General features: G+C 50.8%; 2 protein-coding genes across 6 annotated transcripts in view; one reads left to right on the top strand and one right to left on the bottom strand.

The window, feature by feature from the left end:
* Pnkd (PNKD metallo-beta-lactamase domain containing) overlaps window positions 1-19,983 on the bottom strand; it is a 68,585-nt gene extending 48,602 nt beyond the window's left edge. The window contains exons 1-3 of one of the 3 annotated variants that reach the window (XM_008825702.2): window positions 19,779-19,865; window positions 19,179-19,390; window positions 18,847-19,015 (exon numbers count right to left, since the gene is read on the bottom strand). In XM_008825702.2, coding sequence (XP_008823924.1) covers window positions 18,847-18,869 — 23 coding nt within the window. In that variant the 5' untranslated portion in view covers window positions 18,870-19,015; window positions 19,179-19,390; window positions 19,779-19,865. Of the gene's footprint in view, window positions 1-17,361; window positions 17,739-18,846; window positions 19,016-19,178; window positions 19,391-19,778 lie in introns of those variants that run through there. The other 2 variants (XM_008825704.1, XM_008825700.2) reach the window with 2 other exon arrangements.
* On the top strand, window positions 83-16,714 carry Tmbim1 (transmembrane BAX inhibitor motif containing 1). Of its 3 annotated transcripts, XM_029559997.1 has the most exons (13): window positions 83-390; window positions 8,843-9,084; window positions 10,796-10,896; window positions 11,590-11,654; window positions 11,784-11,837; window positions 12,277-12,327; window positions 13,087-13,126; window positions 13,449-13,486; window positions 13,634-13,721; window positions 14,025-14,120; window positions 14,881-14,924; window positions 15,008-15,061; window positions 15,400-16,714. In XM_029559997.1, the coding sequence occupies exons 2-13, from the start codon at window positions 8,883-8,885 to the stop codon at window positions 15,497-15,499; spliced, it is 933 nt and encodes a 310-aa protein (XP_029415857.1). In that variant the 5' UTR covers window positions 83-390; window positions 8,843-8,882; the 3' UTR covers window positions 15,500-16,714. The 3 variants fall into 3 exon arrangements, with proteins under 3 accessions (XP_029415857.1, XP_029415856.1, XP_008823927.1); XM_029559996.1 differs by lacking the exon at window positions 14,881-14,924 and having other exon boundaries at window positions 84-473; XM_008825705.2 differs by lacking the exon at window positions 14,881-14,924 and having other exon boundaries at window positions 85-390.
* Window positions 19,984-20,119: the final 136 nt, after the last annotated feature.

Below are 20,119 nucleotides of genomic sequence, written 5' to 3'. Positions count from 1 at the left end.
GGTCTGGTCCCGGGCGGACCCCAGCGCGGGGCTGCACGCAGAGGCCCCGCCCCACGGGGCGGTGTGCATTAGGGCGGGGCGCGGAGCCCCAGCCCAGCCCGGCCCAGCCCTGTCCTCGCGGCACTCGGAGGCCAAGGCGGATCTCAGGGCCCGGAACCGCGCAGACAAGCCTGGGGGCCAGGGCCGACCGAGGTGGGGACACGGGGCCGATAGGGACCGGGAGACAGCTGGGACGGCGCTGGGCCCCGGCGCTCAAACTTTTCTGGAACGCGCGCCAGAAACACTTTTCTGGAGTGAGCTTGGGGCTTGGCCCAAAGAAGTCAGAGGCTTCCTTCTTCCCGGCCGTCGGGAGTTTCGCCTTCCCGGTACCCCAGTGTGTGGTGAGCACTGGTAAGCTGGCCAGCATCTTGGGAGTGCCCCTCGTAGTGGCCTGTCAGGGCGTGTCCCCCATGCCGGCCCGGAGTGGCCAAGCTGTGAGTGGGATTAGGGTTCTCCGGTGGGGAGAGGGAGGGAGCCAGTCCGGGACTTGGAACCTCTCCTCCTGCTGCCCTTGCATGCCCTGGCACCTCTAGGTTGGGTGTAGACAGGTGAATCAGTAACCAAGTGGTGGGTGTGAGGACCCTAGCACCGAGATGAATGGAAGCCTGTGACTGATCAAGCCTAGGGAAGAGGCCACCTTTAACGTAACTCTGCTCTCAGCTTGTCCTTCCAGCCTCTGCTTCCTTGAGATATGGAGTTCAGGAATTTACTGAACCAGGAAGTACAGTCATCCTCATGAACTCACTCACTCTCTTTGTTTTTGGGACAGTTTTACTCTGTAGTCCAGCTTAACCAGAAACTCTCTATGTAGTTCAGCCAAGTCTTAACTTTGTGGCTGTACTCCTGCCTCAGCTTCTTAAATGCTGGCATTATTACAGGTGAAAGCTATCTTGCCTAGCCCTCATGATCTCTTTAGGGTGGAGTAAAAATAAAATAGGGAAATGAAATTGGAAAAGGGAAAGCAACTGTGGACTGGGATGGAAGGCTTCTGGGAGGCTGGGTCTTCACTTTCTTCCTCGCCAGGTTTCCTCCCTAGGGAACTCCATCTCCTGCCACTTAACTGTTGCCTGTGGATGGTATCCATGGGGCTGGGGGTGGATGTGGACATGGGATAAATGGAGGGAGTGAACAGAACCATATGTCATGGAAGGTCTGTCAGGTGTCCAGTTCTCTGGGACTCTGAAATATTTATCTCAATGGTGAGCTTTGGTTTCAAAGCTAGTACCTTTGGCTGGCCTGGCCAGTGATGGCAGGGGAAGCCAGGAGCTTCTTGGGGCTGCTCTGTCTTGGGCAAAGAGGCGGTTTACTACAACCCCTTACTGCCATACGCTAGCCTAGCCTACTCTTCTTGCCTCTCCAGTCTTGGAGACCCAGGTTTGGTTTCTAGCTTCAAAGGATGTGGTGAGACCATTGCTTCACAGGCCGACTTCCTGTAAAAATGGGCAAGTCAGAGAGGTAATGATAGGTTATCCTCTAAGCACTAGGAGAGTCTCATGTCATAGGCTGGGGTAATAGCTACCTTGGCTCAGCCTCCTCCAGGGGAATGGGGGACCTCAGATAGAAGTTGTCTACCTCAGAGCCCCTTCAAACCCAAGATCTCTTGCCACAGGTCCTTCAGAAAGAGAAGCCCAGGGCTGCACGCAGTGGTGCATGCCCATCATACCAGCACTCAGCAGATTGAGACTAGAGAGTGGGGAGTTCAAGGCCAGTCTGTGCTACAGATCAAGACCCTGTCTCAAAAAAACAAAACAATAGAACATCTGGGCATGGTGCCTCAGTCTTGTACTTAGAAGGCTGAGGCCAGCCTGAGCTCTAGAGTGAGACCTTGTCTCAACAACAGAAGTCACAGCAGAGGGATACACACGTGTGTCTTCATAGCACCAAACTGGGATGACTAGAGTGTAGAAGCTCATACAAGTTTCTGGGAAGAAGTTCTACTAATATTGATTGCCATGACATGGGTCTTCGGAGTCTCTTGGGAATTTGGAGGAAGGGTTGACCTCGACAGACTCAGCCTAAAGATTCTGGGATTTGAGACTAAAATCTGGGTCTTGCTTTGAAGTAGGAATGAGATGCAGAAGTCTGTATGGCAGGGACACAATGCATGCATGGGTCGGGGAGGAAGGTAAAAGTGCCTTAGAATGGTGAGCACTCCCTGTAACGTAGGGGTGATGTGTGGGATGCTGCTTTTCTGGTTCTGTGCTGGCTAAGAGTTCTTCCATGCCATGCAAAAAGGTCCACCATGGGGGTTCCAGCAGCATCTGGAACTAGGAGTTGGGGAAGACCCTCTAGAGGATTCTTGCAATGAGGTGACTCCCTATGAGGGCATGTATATAGTGTGGGTCTTCATCCTCCCTCCACACAGGGCCTTCTTATGGACCCCAGGCTGCTCTTGAACTTGTGATCCTTCTGCCTCAGCCAATCCACTGGTAGGATTACAGGTGTATGCTCATACCTGGTTTTTTGTTTTTTCTCTTAAATTATTTATTTATGTGTGCATGTTTATATGGGTGCCATGGTGTGCATGTGGGAGGTCAGAGAACAACTTGTGGGAGTTGATTCTCTCCTTCCATCATGTGAGTCCAGGGATCAAACTCAGGTTGGCAGACTTGGTGGTGAGTACCTTTACCTGCTGACCCATCTTGCTGGCCCTCATGCCTTGTTCTTAGTGTCATTGTTCTGAGACACAAGCTGGTGGGAGCATAGGCATTTAAGAGGTGAGTAGGAAGATGAGTTTTGTTAGGGTTGGGTCTATGTAGAACACACAGGTGTTCAGGGCCAGGACTGCACAGTCTATGAAGAGTTGAAGGCATTGTGGGAGCAGCTTAGAAGGAAGGAATGAAAGAGTTAAATGGCCACTGCCTTGCCTAGAACATGCCATGTGCCTCTGCCTCCTTAGGTGTCCTGCACATCAGTAGTGGCCCCCAATCCTGTAGATTCTTTAGGGGGTATGTCTTTCTACCCCGAAGCTTTCTGTTCTGTTAGCCTGTTTACACAGAATCAAACTGGCCAGGCTGTAGTGGATTTTGATCGTTAGTCCAGATTACTCATCCAACAGATGTAAAAACTGAGTCTAGAGGTGGGAAGTGACCTACCCCAGCTCATGGAAGCAGCAAAGCCAGGATAGGAGCTAGATCCTTGCCTTATGCAGAGGGCTCAGGCAACGGGTGACTTCACTGGAAAAAGAATCAATATCTTCTGTGTACTTGCTCAACTCCCTCCTGTCTTTATCATGTCACCCTCAGCTTTGTGCTGCCCTTACCAGGCGTGGGTGCTGCAGGGGTGTCTGCCTCAGGCAGTTGTAAGCTTACCAGGATGTGAACTTCAAAATAGCTATGAGTTCAAACCCATCTCTGCTGTTTGCCTGCTGTAGACCCTTAGATTGGCTTTTCCTCCAAATTTTTTTGTTTTGTTTTGAGATAGGATCTTATTATGAAGCCCTGGTTGGCCTGGTGATCACTGTGTAGCCCAGGCGAGCCTTAAACTCCCAGCAATCCTCCTGCCTCAGCTTCCTGAGTACTGGTCTTACAGGCATCTGATATCATGCTTAGCTCTCAATTTTTTTTTTTTTTGTCTTTTTGAGACAGGGTCTCCCTGTAGCCCCAGCTGTCCTGGAACTCGCTATGTAGACCAGGCTGGCCTTGAACTCAGAGAGATCTGCCTGCCTCTGCCTCCCAAGCGCTGGGACTACAGGTGTGCGTCACCATGCCTGGCTTAGCTCTGAATTTCAACTTTCTTTTTTTGTTTTGTCTTTTTGAGACAGGGTCTCCCTGTAGCTCCAGCTGTCCTGGAACTCGCTATGTAGACCAGATTGACTTTGAACTCACAGATATCCACCTGCCTCTGCCTCCAAGGCGTGCCACCATGCCTGGCTGAATTTCAGCTTTCTTATTGGCTGAGTGATATTTTGTGAACATCAGAGGTGCTTTAGTTGTCCCTGGCTTATTCACTACTTTTAAGTAGCTCTCTTCCTTCCCCACCCACCTGTGGCTTTCCACTGTCCTTTTTTAATTCATTCTTCTGCCTGTCTTTCCTCCTGACCTGGAAGTTCAACTGAGAGAGGAGAGTTAAATACAAAAGAGGTTGGTTGGGGCTTTGTCAGATAGCCACAGGCCTGCTAATAGCTTCCTCTTTCCTTATAGGCACACCCAGGCTGCTGAAGTGGCTGGGGTCTCTGCATTTACCCAGTGACACAATTCTGTCCTCAGAGACAAGGGTGATAAGAAAGCCAGCCCTCTGTCTCTGTGGCCCCTGAGAGAGGGCCCCTGGAGATAGAGGCTGGGGAGTAGCCTGGAGCCAGGAGGAAAGTAATGGGTTGGCAGTGTGAGCAGGAAATCATGAGGGAACTGGGAAATGGGTGTCTTCTGGCTCCTGTGTTTTCCTGCTGAGTTCTTAGATAGTGGGCAAGGCTAGGAAGGGAAGTTACAAAGTCTTTTTTTTTTTTTTGAGAGAGGGCCTTTGGAACTTGCTAAGTAGACCAGTGTGGCCGTGAACTCACAGATCTGCCTGCCAAAGGCATGTGCTACCATACTTGCCTGGAAGTTTCAAATTAGTTTTCTGGTTGTTTTCCTGTAGCCCCAGCTGGCTTGGAACTCATTATATAGACCAGGATGGCTCAATTTCTCAGCGATCCATCTGCTTCTACCTCCCAAGTGCTGGTCTTAATGGCATGTGACCCCATGCCCAGCAAAATTTCAAATTCTGGACCAGTAAGGCCTGTCATGGGCTGGAGCTCTGAGGTTTCCTGGTGTGTCAAGTGACCAGATGATCTTTAGACCCCCTTTACTTAACATCTTAATCCTGAGGCCAGGCCAGGAGTTGACTCTGGGTCCCCTTGGACCAGAATCAGGCCTGGAGGCTGGCACAGACATTTCCTGGGTGCATCTTTTACTCCTTTGTGTTGGTGGCTGTGTGCTGGGGTGGGAGGGCAGTGTTTCTTGGTGGAGAATGGAGGGAAGGAGCTGGGCATGGACACCTGGGTGCAGGGTGGGGCTTCCTGACATGTGTGCTGAGTGATTCTTTCCATTCTGGTCTGGGCATCCATTCTTGGCAGGCAGGAGGGTAAGCTGCCTGAACCAGTCAGCTGCTCTTTTCTGTCCTTCTCTCCAATACACACCCTCTTGCTGTAACCCCAGTAGCTGGGCCTCCTCTCGGCAGATTCCAGAGTCTTAACCCTTCATAAGCCCCAAGAGAACCAGAGCCTGACCTCAGATTGGGCATAGAGTCGGCCCCTGGAGTCAGCCCAGGGGAAGCAGTTTCCTCAAACTCTACATCGAAAACCTTGGCCACCAGCAAATCCTGCTGTTGGGACTAAGGCCCACACACTTCTGTTGCTGCCATGACTGGGTCAAAGAGAGGCTCCAGTTCCTTCCTCAGGTAGGGATAAATTGCCTAAGAGAGGTGCAAACTGCGATATTTAACTGTCAGGATGGGACAGAGTCTGGATACCTTGATCACAAGCTTATGTAGAAGCTGATGCTTCCTGAATTTCAGGAAAATGCAGGCTTCCAGTGGGAGGCTCACAGGCCCTGTGTAGGCTCTGGAAATTGAAGCCCTCAAAGTCACTGGGAGAACTCAGAAGACTTAAAAGACCTAGGGCCTCATCCTCACTCTGTCTCTTGGTTCCCTCTTTTCTGTCCCTCCTACCTTACATTCTTTTTAGCCCCCATGCCTTGGTGTGGCTAGAAGGGCTGGCCACTTCCCCCCTGTTCCCCCTTCTCTAGGCTGGTGATGCCAGCACCTAGACCTCAGTCCTTGTGGGGCCCTGGTGATATGAAGTGGCAGGGTCTTATATAGACCAGGTGAGAACTAGGGCCTGATAGAAGCTGCCCAGTCTGGGGGTCCTAGGCCCTAGTGGTTCTTGCTGGTCTGAATTAATTGTCCTTGATATGGCTCAGAGGTGAGTGTAACAGAGATTTGTAACTTCTTGTTTGGTATTAATGTAAGGGGCTTACTCTCCTGGCCAGATAGCCAGAATTGTGTTGTGGCTTAGGACCAGGTCTGACCAGGTCATTGCCTCATTGCCTTCTGCATTATGGCTGTCTAGTGGGAAAAAGAGAGGGATGCACCTTTTGAGTCTCTGGACTGCCCCCCGCCCCCCGGTCGATGGATGGGATTGGAGTCCACTGTGGAGGGGCTGAGTGGTAGGATGTCCACTTCCTGTGTAAGCCTGCTGTTAGGAGTGGTCTGAGACTGAAGGCCATGGCAGAAAGGATGAAAAGTTGGGGCCCAAGTCTTGACATCATCATGTTCCAGTGAGGTATCCTTGGCCAACTTTCTTCACTCTCCTAAGCCTCAGTGTCCTCATCTGTAACAGTGGTGCTCATGTGCTGTGCTGCTGTGGGGAGTTAGGAAAGTCATAACTGAAAACAGCCAGAATATCCTGTTTATCAGGGGCTGGACACTGTTCTAAGTGCTCCCTGTGCATCTTTTAACTTTTGCAGTTCTCTGGGGGAGTACTGTTAATGATGTTGCTCCCATTTTCCAGGTGAAGACACTGAGGCATAACAGGGTCTCTGATACACAAGGGCAGGTTGGCTGAGGCACCAGAGAACTGGACTAGGATCAGGCAGGTCCACTGGCAAATTCCTCTGACACCAGAAGCATGACAGGGCAGGCAGGGCTAGACAGTGTGGGAATGAGGCCCATGAGTCAGCAGCCACTGAGCTACACCAGACCCTGGAGTCCCATCCCAGACCGACCTTCCTCTCTTAGTCACACTTAATCCCAGGATCACTACAGCCCTTCACTCTGGGAAGAAGGAGAAGCAGCCATCTGCTGGGCAAAGGGCAGGCCCTGCAGTCCTCCCAGGGTTACAGTCTGCTCTTGGAACTGTGCATGAGTGCCAAGATCACTGGCCTGCCCCATTTTACAGAGGTGTACCTCATGAAGGTGAAGGGCCAGGTAGTCGTGACGACATAGCTTGGTGGCACAGGTGGGCCCTCTAGCCATAGGGCCTTTCCTGTCTGTTCTTGGCTATTCAGCCAGCCACCAGCCCAATCAAGATCTGGGTTGCTGAGATGAGGGTCTTGATGACAGGCACATCAACACCTAAGGTAACCTGCCTTATCCTCCTGCTGGATGCCATCTTTTGAATAGAGTCAGAGGGAGCTTTGGAGCTTTGGAAGGAAAGGGTAGTGTTTAGGGGAAGAGGTCTTTTGCTCCAGAGGATAGGACAGGAGAGGCCCTGTTTCTTTTCTCTTACTTGTCATTATTCTGTCCTTCCATAGCCTCAAACATCTTCAGAGCAGTTCCAAGTTCTGGGTCTTAAAAGCACAGCACTTCTTCCGCTCTCCTGAGCACCCCGGTGCCCCATTTCTCTAGGGACTCTGCTCTGTTCGCTGCCTGGCTCCCATGCTCTCCTGCCGGGTTCACCACCCACCTTCACTGTTGAAGGGTTTTCTTTTCTATGGTCAGATACATTCTTGCTCTGGGTCTCTCATCTACTCTGGGAACATAGAGAACAACTTTTCTCAGTATTACCTGCTCAGAGACCTGGTCTGTTGTAATTTGATCCTGGCCATCTTCCTTTGTGAATAGCCCCAGTTGTCCTGAGACTGAAGACATGACAGTTTTCTATTTGATCTCTGAGCTGTACTGAGTGCCCTGGAAAGAGAAGCTGGGGCTCTCCTGCTTCCAACAGCGGCTCTGAGGGTGCTGCTGACCTGATTTTGGTGGTTCTAAAGGTCTGCCCCGGGGGATGTTCTAGGTAGGGGCTAACTTTGCCAAGTGATATACACTCTGGCAGGGGTGGTTCCTCTGAGGGACATGAGGAGGACACATCCTTACCTCTTCCTAGTCCCTATCTCTGTCAGAGAGGAATGAAGACTTGGGGGTCATGAACTTGGCAGAGGAAGCCTAAGGAGCACAATGTAACATGAAGGACATATACCCGGAACCCTAAAGAGCTCCATTTTGGGTGTGCTACTCACTTGCTAGTTCTAGAATTGTGGGAGTTGTTTGTTACTTTACTACTCTGGGCCCTGATTCTCACTTTATGTGAGCATTGGGGCTGTACCACCTGGAAAGCTCCTCTACCTGTGACTCTGGGGCTTCTAGCTGCAGGGCTCTCATCTCAGAGGCATGCCTTCATTCTGTGCCCTCACTCCTCAGTTTGCTCTCCTCAACCTGCTACTGCCACTGGACAGTCCAGAAAGCCCTCACCCCAGGGGGTTCTGAGGCACCACATTTTATTCCCTGACAAGGCTAGCAAAGGGACCAGTGGCACACAGGCTGCCACATGCCTATGATGGGAACCAGAAAGTCCTGTCTCCTGCCTCCCTTCTGTGTGGCTTCAGCTCAGCCTGCTCCACCCCTCCCTCTGGAGCCTGGCAGCTCTGGTACTGGGGCTGGCATATTTTCTTCCTCCTCCTTTCTGCTGAGCTTCAAGCTGAGCCTTGGCTCCACCCTAGGTCTGGCTCTCCAGTTTGCTGCTCCAGCCAGCTGCTGTGGGGGCTGGGCTGACCCTTCCAGAGGGTCCCAGATGGCCAGCCCTGTGACTCACCAGGAGGCTCTGCCAGAGGCCGGCTTCTTCCCTGCTTCTACTGTCAAGCCACCGCTGGAAGGCTTTCTTAGAGGAGAACAGGGAGTTCCTGGGCTACCCTGTTTCTCATTTTTTGTACTGATGCTCAGCAGTGACTCTGGGTGTGTCACTCCCAGAGTCCCTGATTGCCATGTGGCCAGGGAAGGGAAGGATCTAGGCAAAAGCCTGGTGTGAGATGAAAGGCCAGGGGCTGGCTTGGTGGGTGGTGGCCTGTGGGCAGTGAGTGAGCACTAATGACTGTTTGTTTCTCTCTCATTTCAGGTCCCAGCAGCTGGGGTTTCCCCTCAGCTCTTGAGCAGCCATGTCTAATCCCACTGCACCCCCTCCCTATGAGGACAGAAACCCCCTATACCCTGGCCCTCCACCTCCTGGGGGCTATGGGCAGCCGCCTGTCCTGTCAGGTGGATACCCTGCCTACCCTGCCTATCCCCAGCCTGGTTATGGTCACCCTGCTGGCTACCCACAGCCAATGCCTCCCATCCACCCGATGCCCATGAACTATGGTAAGTCCTGGAAGATGGCTGGGTGTTGATGTCCCCTTTGATGTGCTTTTTCCTCTTCTTGCTTTCCCACCTTCCTTTTAGATCCTGTTCCCCCCAGCCACATGGCTGGCTATGGTTTTTTAAAAAATATTTATTATTTTTATTTTATGTGTATGAGTGTATTGCCTGCATGTATGTGAGTACACCTGTGTTGTGCAATGCTGTGGAGGTCAGAAGAGGGCTTCAGATTCCTCTGGAACTGGAGTTAAGGATGGTTCGTAGCTGCCATGTGGGTGCTGGGAATTGAACCCGGGTCCTCTGCAAGAGCAGTCAGTGCTCTTAACTGCTGAGCCATCTCTTCAACCCTGGCTATGGTTTTAAGCAAGGAGACTGAGGTCACATGATTATACCAGAACTTATATCCAGAGAAGGGGGCTGGGTGAAGTAATGGCTTCCAAGTGATTATCCAAGGAACCATTTCTGTTTCTTTCTTTAAAAAAATTTGCCAGGTGTGGTAGTATACGCTTTTAATCCCAGGCAAAGGCAAGTGGATCTCTGTGAGTTTGAGGCCAGCCTGACTACATAGTGAGTTCCAGGCTATCTAGGGCTATAGGGAGACCTTGTCTCAAAAAAAAAAAAAAAAATTGGTGGGGGAATTTATTTTTATTTTGTATGTATGAGTGTTTTGCCTGCATGTATGTATGTATGTATGTATATATGTATGTATGTATGTATACTGGTGTCATGCTATGCCTGTGGAGGCCAGAAGAGAGCATCAGATTCCCTGAACTGGAGTTACTGATGGTTGTTAGCTGCCATGTTGGATGCTGGGAACTGAACCTGGGTCCTCTGCAAAAACAGCCAGTGCTCTTAACCATTGAGCCATCTCTCAGCCTCCACTTCTGTTTCTTAACAAGGCTGCTGCCATCAAGTGTGGCCACCAGTCTTCCTTAGGAACTGAAACTAAGTACTTGTGGGTTTTGTTTTTGAATATCCTAGGGCTGACACATCCTCATCATTTAGATACAGTCTGAATTTTGCAAACAGCAAGAATACCACATTTGGTAAATGCCATGGTGGGTTAGAACAGGAGATGTTGGACTATGGTAACCCTTTTATCCAGGGGCAGGAGGGGAATTTTGTATCTCTTATTTTTTGGTGCTGGACTGAACCTAAGGTTCTAACATGCTAAGCACATGCCCTGCCTCTGAGCTGTACTCCATTGCCTTCTGAATGGATTTTGGAAGCAGTTCCCAAAGAAGCAACCATGGGTTGTTAGTGGCTTGCAGCAGTGTATGGCCAACACCTACCTGGACACGTTTTGGTATTGATCTTAAGACATCATTTACTGGTGACAGTTTTATGTGTCCTGTGAAGCCTGCTGTAGACCACAAGCCTTTCCCTCCTGTATACACTGCACTTCTCCCCTCCTTTTCTCTGACCCTCTATCCCTGAGGCCACTGCTCTGCTAGCCTGATCCCTTGATGCCAGCTGCCTCCCTAGATGGCGATGCCACTACCCTGCCCCCAATGGCATGGACTGGACAGAGAGCCTTCGGCAGATGCCTGTTGATAGGACAGCTTTCTCTCACATAAACCTATCTGGGGTCACTGAGGGTACCTAGAGGACTCTAGCTTGAGAGGAGCCTTTGAGTTATAAACTGGCCTTCTGGCAAGATGTATCTGAGCCTTTGAGACAGGGTCAGAGATGCTGTGAAATGATCTATTTCTAGGCCCAGGCCAGGGTTATGATGGGGAGGAGAGAGCAGTGAGTGACAGCTTCGGGCCTGGAGAGTGGGATGACCGGAAAGTCCGACACACATTCATCCGAAAGGTGAGATATGGGTCGGGGGATGGGGGAGGACTAGCCATATCAGGCCAAGTACAGGTACATATTCCCATATAATGTGTTGTCCAACTCTCTGTAACTCTGCACTCTCCTCAGAGGGGATCCCTCTTTTTTAAAAAAAATATTTTTAAAATTTTACGTGTATGAGTGTATTGCTTACATACATGTATGTAAGTGCACTTGTGTTGTGTGATGTCCGCAAGGTCAGAAGAGGTTGTCAGACCCCCCCCCCCCCCCCCAACTTGAGCCATGGACAGTTGTTAGCTGCCGTGTGGGTGCTGGGAATTGAACCTGGGTCCTCTGCAAGAACATCCAGTGTTCTTAACTGCTGAGCCATCTGTCCAGCCCCAGGATCCCACTTTTTGATCTTCTTTGCCTTGGCTTTGTTTGGGGAGACTGGGAAAGTCCTACCTGGACTCTGCCACTCCCATGCACTGTTGTTAGAGAGTAAGCAACTGGGAATCTGAAATGAACATGATGCTTCTAATACTCTACCCCCCCATCTCCCAAAGGCAAGACAGTAGTAAACTGAAGCTGGATGTTGGATAGGAGGGGAGGTGCCAAGGAACAGCTGGAGGGGAACAGTGGGGTCACCTTTAAGAGGCCAGGCTACAGCTAGAGAATAATAGGGGGAGGCTAGTGTGTAATGTAAGCTGTGCCCCTGACTGTCTGTTCCAGGTCTACTCCATCATTTCTGTCCAGCTGCTCATCACAGTGGCCATCATCGCTATCTTCACCTTTGTGTGAGTCTCCCCTCTTCCCAGCCTGGAGGTGTCTGGGTTACCTGCTGGGCTGTGAGGGAAGGGGTGGCTCTCAACTGGAGGCAGATAAGCCATGATGTGACTCCTCTCTTGGCCTCTTCTACTGCACAGGGAACCAGTTAGCATCTTCGTGAGGAGAAATGTGGCTGTGTACTACGTGTCCTAGTGAGTGAGTGGTGATACAAGGATGGGAAGTTGGGGGCAGTCTCGGTCTCTAGCTGACCAGCTTTTCTCAGGACAGGGCTCAAAATGTCCTAAGAGAGGCCTTCCCAGTGGCTGGTGCCAGTCTCCAGGCTGTACGGTGTGGCATGGGGCCCACCGGATGAGGAATGATACCACAGAATGCTGGGACAGGACAGGACAAACTGTAGACTTCATGGCACTGTCCAGGCTCTCTTAGCCAATGTCTGTGACCATCATACACTTCCTAAACCATGTTCCAGGCTTCTCTGTACCCAGGCTGAGGGAATATTGCCCTTGTTTCCTACTGAGTAGCTTGGCAAGAAGCCATGGGGACCCTAGGCTGGTGAGTGTTGCCCTCCTGGGCTAGGAGTGGGCCTGGGCAGCATCAGCCTATAGCTGTGTCCCATTTCTCTCTCCCTAGTGCTGTCTTCATTGTCACGTACCTGATGCTTGCCTGCTGCCAGGGACCCAGGTGAGTCTTAGAGACAGACAAGATGAAGGCAGGAAGTGGGATAGGGACAAAGTATGTGGGGAGGAAAAGGGGTTCTTATAGTTGTTAAAGATTTATAAAAAATACTTGTGAGGAGGAATAGGAGGAAGGGGAGTATATACTGACCTGGTGTATAGAAAGTTGAGAGAGAGAGAGAGAGAGGGAAAGAGAGAGAGAGAGAACACGCTACCTAGGTATCATTTACACAGCCCTGAAAGATATGTAGCATTTAAACCATTTAGCAAAAAAAAAAGGGGGGGGGGGGGGGGGGAAATCTAGCTAAGCAGCATCCTGTATTACTCTCTGGTTCTCTACTGTGGTTGAAAAAAAAAGGGGGGGGGGGTAGGCTCAGTGGCTCTTGCCACCAAGAATGACAACCTGAATTTGATCCCTGAGACCCACATGGTGAAATCAGAGAATTGATTCCTTCATGTCCCCTGACCTCCATGTGTGTGTTGTGACACATGCATATGCATACACATATAAACAATGTAATAAAAAAATTTAAAATAAAAAAAGGGAAAATAAAAACAAAACCTGATCTGGAAGAACTCAAGGGCAAATAAAGATGAGAAATTTCCCCACAGTCACAAGTCCAGATCTGTTCTGTCTCCATACCTAAGCAGGTACCAAAAGCCATTGAAGTGTGTCTTCTCTAGCAGGGAAAGGCTTATTCCTCAGGCATAGGAACCAGATATTCCCTTCTTAGGCAGCTAACCAGGGTCTCTCTCTTTTTCCAAGACGCCGGTTCCCATGGAACATCATCTTGCTGACCCTCTTCGTAAGTCTAGAAGGAGTGGGAGGGCTGTCCCAGAGATGGGCTGGGAATACCAGTATAGAAAGAAGTTCCTGGCTGTCTCCTTCCCGCACCAGGCCCATTCTTGATCCCTGTGGTTGCTCTTTCCAGTTCAGTCCCAGTTCTGATAGGGACTAGGTGGCCATCTCCAGAGCCCTCACATTCTTTTTTGGATGGTGATTGGGGGGTGGTGATGCTGGGGATGGAACTCAGAGGCTGGCACATACCAGGCAAGTACCCCACCACTGAGCCATACCCCATCCCCTGTTGTTCTTAACAGTTTGCCTTGTTTTTCTCCTTTTCTCAGACTTTAGCCTTGGGCTTCATGACAGGCACCATTTCCAGGTACATTCAGGGACAGTCCCCCACATTGTTGGAAGGAGTGCTGTGGGGGAGTGGGCTGGATTGTGGGCACAATCCTGGATGTGGGGGTCTGAAGTCATGCATCCTTGGCTTATACGTCTAGCTTCCTCAACTCCTCCTTCTTCCCAGTATGTACCAAACTAAAGCTGTCATCATTGCCATGATCATCACTGCTGTGGTGTCCATTTCTGTTACGATCTTCTGTTTTCAGACTAAGGTAAGGATGGAGAAGGCCCTTTGCTGGCCACCCTACGCCCTTTCTTATATACACTTTTGGGTTTGGCACTTGGGCAGGCCTGGGAGGACACGGACCCTTGTAGATCAGATTATTTCCCTAGACCTAATCCCCTCATCCCATATCTGTATCTTCCAAGCTGCTGTCTGTGTGTGTCCTTAGCCTGTCACTGTTGCTGATGTGCCCCCAGGAGCAGCATTAGGATTCCCTGACAGGGGGTGGGGCTAGTCCTTTGGGATGCTGAGGATGGCATTCATCTGATGGCAGTCTCCCCCTTCTTGGCAGGTGGACTTTACTTCTTGTACAGGCCTCTTCTGTGTCCTGGGAATTGTGCTGATGGTGACTGGGATTGTCACTAGCATTGTGCTGTACTTCAAATATGTGAGTGTCCCAGGAAAGCAGTTAGTGAACCCATTGCTCAGTGCAGACTTCTTGTATTGGAGGGGTGGGCTCTGACCTCCCCCCCCCCCCCCCCCCCCGCTCCTTACTGGCTAGAGAAGGCACCAACACAGTGCCACCTTTTTGAGTTAGGGTATAACCCATGTTTCTCTGGAAACAGATAGTAAACCATGGCCCCTGGATAGTGCCATCAAGTTCTATGAGAAGTAATAGGTTAGCTCTGTGTCAACTGATACCAGGTTCTGTGAAGTGAACCTATAGGACCAAGATGGGCCTGGAAAGAAGGGGCTTTCGGATCACTGGTTCTGATGGCTCCTGTTGAGGGAGAGCACTGGGCTTTGGGGAGCCTAGTGCTGAAAGGAAGGATGAGGATGAGAGTTGCTGCCCGCTTCTCCGTGGCTGCTCCTGCCCTTTTGTGCACAGGCATTTGCAGGGGTGTTGAGCAAAGTGGCAACTCAAGGTTGCTGAGGGGCTTCCCCAAGCTGTCCCTAGGGTGGGCTGCAGGAGCCAGTAAACTGCTCCCTTGGGCTAGTGAGTGCTCAGCGTGACACGTTCTTCAAACTGCGTATGTTGGGCCTGCTCCTCATGAGCTGTATTTAGTAGGCTTTTTTAAAAGGAGTGGACACCTCTATACTTTGACTAGCTCTGGAGCCCTATCTGGCTAAAAGATGGCTGTGGCTGCTTTTATATGACCATTGTGGGATGACATCTGTGTTTTCTGGCATGTGTATCACATTCTCAGGCTCTTCCAGGATCGAGGGAGGCAGGACTGAGGATCCTGGAGAGGTAGCTTCACTCATCTCCCTGCTCTGCTACCTGGAGTCCTAGGGTCATGCTTAGCTTCCTAATGCCATGCTGTCCTTTCACAGATTTACTGGCTCCACATGCTCTATGCTGCTCTGGGAGCTATCTGTTTCACCCTGGTAAGTTCACTTCCTGCTCTGGGAAGGGGAGTTAAGGAGAGAGATGGAATTCAGGCAGCTTGGGAGGTGGGAAGTGGCAGTAGATAGGTGATTGTCTTCTCTGTTTAGAGGTTCTAAAAGTTTCTGGGTATCCCTGCTGTTTTTTGCTCACACTGCCTGCTGTAAGAATGCCTGGCAACTGTGTGGCAATCTCCTTTGCCAGACAATGAACTGCTAAAGGGCAGAGACCATGTGTCACACCAATCATTAGTGAATCCCTTAAGCAAGCTGCTGACCAGAAACGAGCTCTGGACACTGAGCCCTTAGACATTCACACTTTGATTTCCCTGTCGCTGCAGTTCCTGGCTTACGATACACAGCTGGTCCTGGGAAACCGGAAACATACCATCAGCCCAGAGGACTACATCACGGGTGCCCTGCAGATCTACACGGACATAGTCTACATCTTCACCTTTGTGCTGCAGCTGGTGGGGGATCGTAACTGAGAAGCATCGGCTCCACCTGCCTAGGGCTTTCCCTTTCCTCTTGGGCTCGGCCTTAGGTCCCTTCTCCCCTCAAGTAATCTGCCCAGTTTCCTCTCTGTCCTGGGGATGGGGGGAGCCCTCTGGCTGTATTATATGGGAACCAGGGGTGCTGGAGTTACTGAGAACTCTTTCCCTTGGTAAACTAAGCAAGGAGTAGACTGAAGCTGTATCTCCTCCCCTTTACCCACAATGAGCATCAAACTTTTAGCTGCACAGCATAGGGGATATGAGGAGCCTATGAACATAGAAGGTGCTTCAAGAAGAGGTTCCCTCCTACTTTGGCCACAAAGCATTCTAGGCTACATAGCTGGAGCAATTCCCCTCCTAGACCCAATAAAGCCAGATGTTTTGTCTTCAGTTCCTGCATTCATAGGCCACTACCCCATCTGTACTTCTTGGGCTTGGCATCTCTTAGCTTGGGAAGCTAGAAGAGATCTGTACCCAGGGGTCTCCCTGATCCAACCCAGTCTTCTCTCAGTAACATGTATAGATTATTCATCTGGGTTAGGGCTGGGGGAAGAAAGTGAGCAATGTTCATTTAGTAGAGGGACCAACAAAGAGTAGTATCTACCCTGGCTGCCATCTGGGCCCATTCTCCAAAGTGCTTGGGACCACTGGGGCTTCCAAGATTTGGTTAGAGGGTCCTCTTATTTTCTCTCAGGAGAACGTGAAGGGTACAGGTCAGCAGTGAGATGGTTTGTAGGATCACAAATGTGCTGGAAAGTAGCCTGGGTGAGGAGATGGATGGGAGCAGGGAAAACATGCCTTGTGGTCCCCTACCTGGTCTGAAAAATACCGAAGCCTACTTCTGTACCTATAATGTCTGTCCCTTCTAACCTAGGGAGGGCCCCAACAGAAAGGCAACTTCTTTCTCATTCTGTTCTGAACCATGCTGGTAGGGGGGGAGATTAGACTAGAATCCCCTCTGCAGCCAGCCACTGCTTTTAGTGTAATCCAACTGCCTCAAGCTGGTATGGGGGTGGGCACAGGGCCATTTTATCAGGTAGGGTAGAAAGCCTGTTAGCCCAAGGACATAATTAGAACTTTTCTGTCCAGTACTTGATTCTAAACATATCACACAAAAGGACACAACTAGAAAAGTAATAAAGTTTTATGTTTAGCAGTGAAACCCTGTGGGGCTGTGGCTATCTTTATTGGAACATGGTGGCTCTGGTCAAAGCATCCACTTCCCTCTGTACTCTGGCCTGGGTCTTTAGCACATTCTATGGTACCAAGCACACTTTCTTGAGACACTGGTGATGGGTGAGATGGGCTCTGAACCCTCAGAAGTTGGCTAGGGAAAGGAGCTCAAACCTGCAATACTGGATGGAGAAGGGAGGTCTCGACCATCCTGCTGGACAACTTTTGTGTCACGGACCCCTGTTTATTAACTTCCTCATGGAAAGCTGTGTGTATATATAAAATTTTGCAGATGGGAACGGGGACAGACCACAGGTTCAGAAGCTCTCTAGGAATCTTGTTTCTTAAAATGAAACTGAGGCCCAGAGAGGTTGAATTATTTGAATGCTTTCATTTCTTTGCCTCCACACCCAGAATGCTGTCTTTGATTTCCTTTGTTTCAAGGTAGTGTGAGACCTTGTCTTCCTGGCCAATGGCTCTGAGGGCTTGGTCTCCAGGGCCTGTGCCTAGGCTTGTTGCCTTGCTATAAATGCATTACCACCAGGCTGGTAACACGTCTTCTATAAGGGAACGCCCTTAAGCATCCAGCCCCACCCTATGCCCCTCCCTTCCCCAGGGCTCACAAATTCAGCCCTACTTCCTTTCTGCTCCAGCACTCAATAACTTTATTTGCTTTTGGCAAGCTTCTCATTGTGGGAGGGGGAGGGTGCTGGCAGTAGCTTGGGCATCACACGCCCTCTGGTGGATCTCATGGGCAATGGCCACAGTTGGCCGCAAAGAGGACTTGAGTCCATAGTCTAGTGCAGAGTTACAGTGCTCCTCAGGTCTGCACCCCAGGCCCAACTTCAGGGACCTGGGGTTGTTGGGAGGAGGCCCTGAACCTTTGGCTCTCATACTCGCCCGTGTTGGACACCCGCATGTTCTGCCGAGCCTTCATCTGCTTCAAACGGTCCTTGTCCACTTCCCGCTTGGTGAGGACGAAGAAGAGGATACCACAGGGGAAGCCGATGGCCCTAGGGATGGGGAGATGTGCACGGGGTTTGGGCAGGGACCAAGCTTGAGTCAGAGGAGCTAGAGGAATCATTCCAGCTTTGCCAAATGGCACAATGCTGTGGGGGATACCTCTTGTGTCTACTTGTCTTCTGTGTTGGTTGCTGGAAGGATCCCATAAATCAGATGCCTGCTTAGGACCCTGTAATAGCTCTCTATCACCTCCTGGCCAATTCCATACTCCTAGGCATGGCACAAAAAGTCCAATGTGGTACAGTTCTGCCCATCTCTCTATTCTTTTCCCCATGGCCTGATACTCAAGGGCCTGTACTCCTACTGAATGTTTGTGTGTGATAGTCTAGGTAGCCCAGGCTCTTTCCCTCTGACATGGCAAAGTTCCCCTTTGCCTAAACTGTCTCACATCCCCTTCCAAACCCTCTCTTTTCTCCTTTTTTTTGGTGCTGTGGACTCAATTTAGGGCTTTAAACAATCAAGCATGTGCTTTAACATTAAGTTATATCGACCAACCCTCCCCTTCTGAATCTGAGCAACTACTACTCAGAGAGGCCTTGGTGTGGGACAAAAAGCACAAAGTAAACAAGACCTGGTGAGAATCCAGCTCTGGGCCTCAGTTCCCTCCATGGTGAAATGATGGTTTAATGTTTATCTCAGAATGTTTGAAACATTACATGGTAAAATACTGTTACACCTCAGGCGTTTGCTGAAAAAAATGTTAATTTCCCCTCCTTTCCTTTAGTATTGATCAGTGAGATATATTAAGGTCAGAATCAGAACTAAATAGCAATATACAGCATAATCTAACAGAATTTCAATTAACTAATTACTGGGTCTTAGATCTTACCCCAAGCTCCCACAGGGAGGATGAGGCCAGTGATCCAAATTCAGAGATCAGTTCAACTTCTGCCACAGAAAATCACTGTCTCTCCAGTTGTGCATTTTCTTCCCACCCCTCCTGCCCCACTCCTCAGAGATTCCATTCCTAGAACCCAGCAATTCTGTCCCCACAACCTTGAATTTGGCTTACCACTTGAAACTTAGCGAAGTTTCTGGGTCATGCCCTCCCTTTGATGCACTCCCCACTGGTGGACTAAGGGGGCAGTTAAAACTCACCAGGCTAGTCCCACAGCTTTCATAGGGTTCTTGCCCCTCTTTCTGGGGATGTATTCTAGCTCGGGGGAGACAGGCTCTGGCTCTTCCTTGCCCTCTGGTGAGCTGTGGCTCTGCAGTGCTCTAGTTCTGTTCTGGGAAGCCTTGTTAGCAGTGGCTCCAGAGAGGATCCCTGTGAAGGAAAGTAAGGCAGGTCATTATAAAGGGGGTGAGGGAGGGGAGTGAAGGTGGGGGAGCCGCTGAGATCTGAGGAAGGGAAGTGACAGCAGCACTTGAAGTAACAAGTGCTGGGAACACTCCAAAGAGAAATGGGAAAATCGCCATCGAGGTGACACCTTTGGAAGCCACTTCCACGTCACTGCGGGCTCCTCGCCCTGCTGCCAGGAGAGCGAGCTTCGCTGTTCTTCATTCAGACGGCAGGTTGGAAAGGACTGCAGAGGGACTCACGGGAGACATACGTATGAAGCGAATCCGGAGAAATGTTTTGTAACTGCAGGACGTTAGCCCTGGAAGGGAGCTTAAGGATAGCCAATTCCATTCCTTCATTCTATAGAAGAGGAAACCGAAGCCCTGAGAGACGAACTGCTTCACCCAAGGTCAAACTGCTAATTACTCAGGGCTAGAACCCAAGCCTCCAGGAAGCCCAGGGCTTTTTCCTCTGCACTGCGGTGAGTGTGAAACACTTGGAGCGCGGGAGTCTAAAGGCTTCCTACGGATTCCCTTTCGCAGCAAGACCCAGAGGTGTCGGGTAACTCGAAGGCAGGGGATAGACTGGGTGACCTCTAGAGAGCATCTTTTCACCCCCCAGACTCTCTAAGATCTTGCAGAGAGGTGTGGGCAGGAACTGACACCCCTGACTGCCTGCTATCCCCAGTGGGATACGAAGAGGATGAGATCTTCTAGAGCCCTGCCCTCCCTGGGGTCCCTCTCCTTACCCCGGAGGACGCGGGCGTTCCTCGCCCCCCGGCCCTTCAGCGCCGTAGCAGCTACCACCGCCGCCATGTTCAGGTCCCACCCCCCCCTTCACCGCGCTCCCCGCCGGGAATTGTAGTTTGCGTAAGGGGCCTCCCCCGCACCTTCCGTCCTGCCTACAGATCAGAAACTACAGCTCCCAGAAGCCTGCGGGGCGAGCCTGGGAGAACTACTCCTCCCAGGAGACCCGCGAGGCGCGCACGCTCGCTTGTTTCCCTCCTGCTGGGGGCGGAGTCAGATCGGGCGGAGCTTGGGCTCTCCCGCCACGCCCCAGCCTGGTCTTCCAGTTCTGCTTGTGATTGGC

The sequence above is a fragment of the Nannospalax galili genome, unplaced genomic scaffold, assembly GCF_000622305.1.
Source record: "Nannospalax galili isolate Female #2095 unplaced genomic scaffold, S.galili_v1.0 scaffold127, whole genome shotgun sequence".
NCBI lineage: Eukaryota > Metazoa > Chordata > Mammalia > Rodentia > Spalacidae > Nannospalax > Nannospalax galili.
Note: the sequence above shows the minus strand (reverse complement) of the source record. Positions and strands in the feature narration are given on the sequence as shown.

Coding starts and splice junctions, on each gene's coding strand:
- Tmbim1 (XM_029559996.1), top strand. CDS start 8,883: ATGTCTAATCCCACTGCACCCCCTCCCTATGAGGACAGAAACCCCCTA. Junction 9,085..10,795: donor CCCGATGCCCATGAACTATG/GTAAGTCCTGGA, acceptor ATCTATTTCTAG/GCCCAGGCCAGGGTTATGAT. Junction 14,121..15,007: donor TTGTGCTGTACTTCAAATAT/GTGAGTGTCCCA, acceptor GTCCTTTCACAG/ATTTACTGGCTCCACATGCT.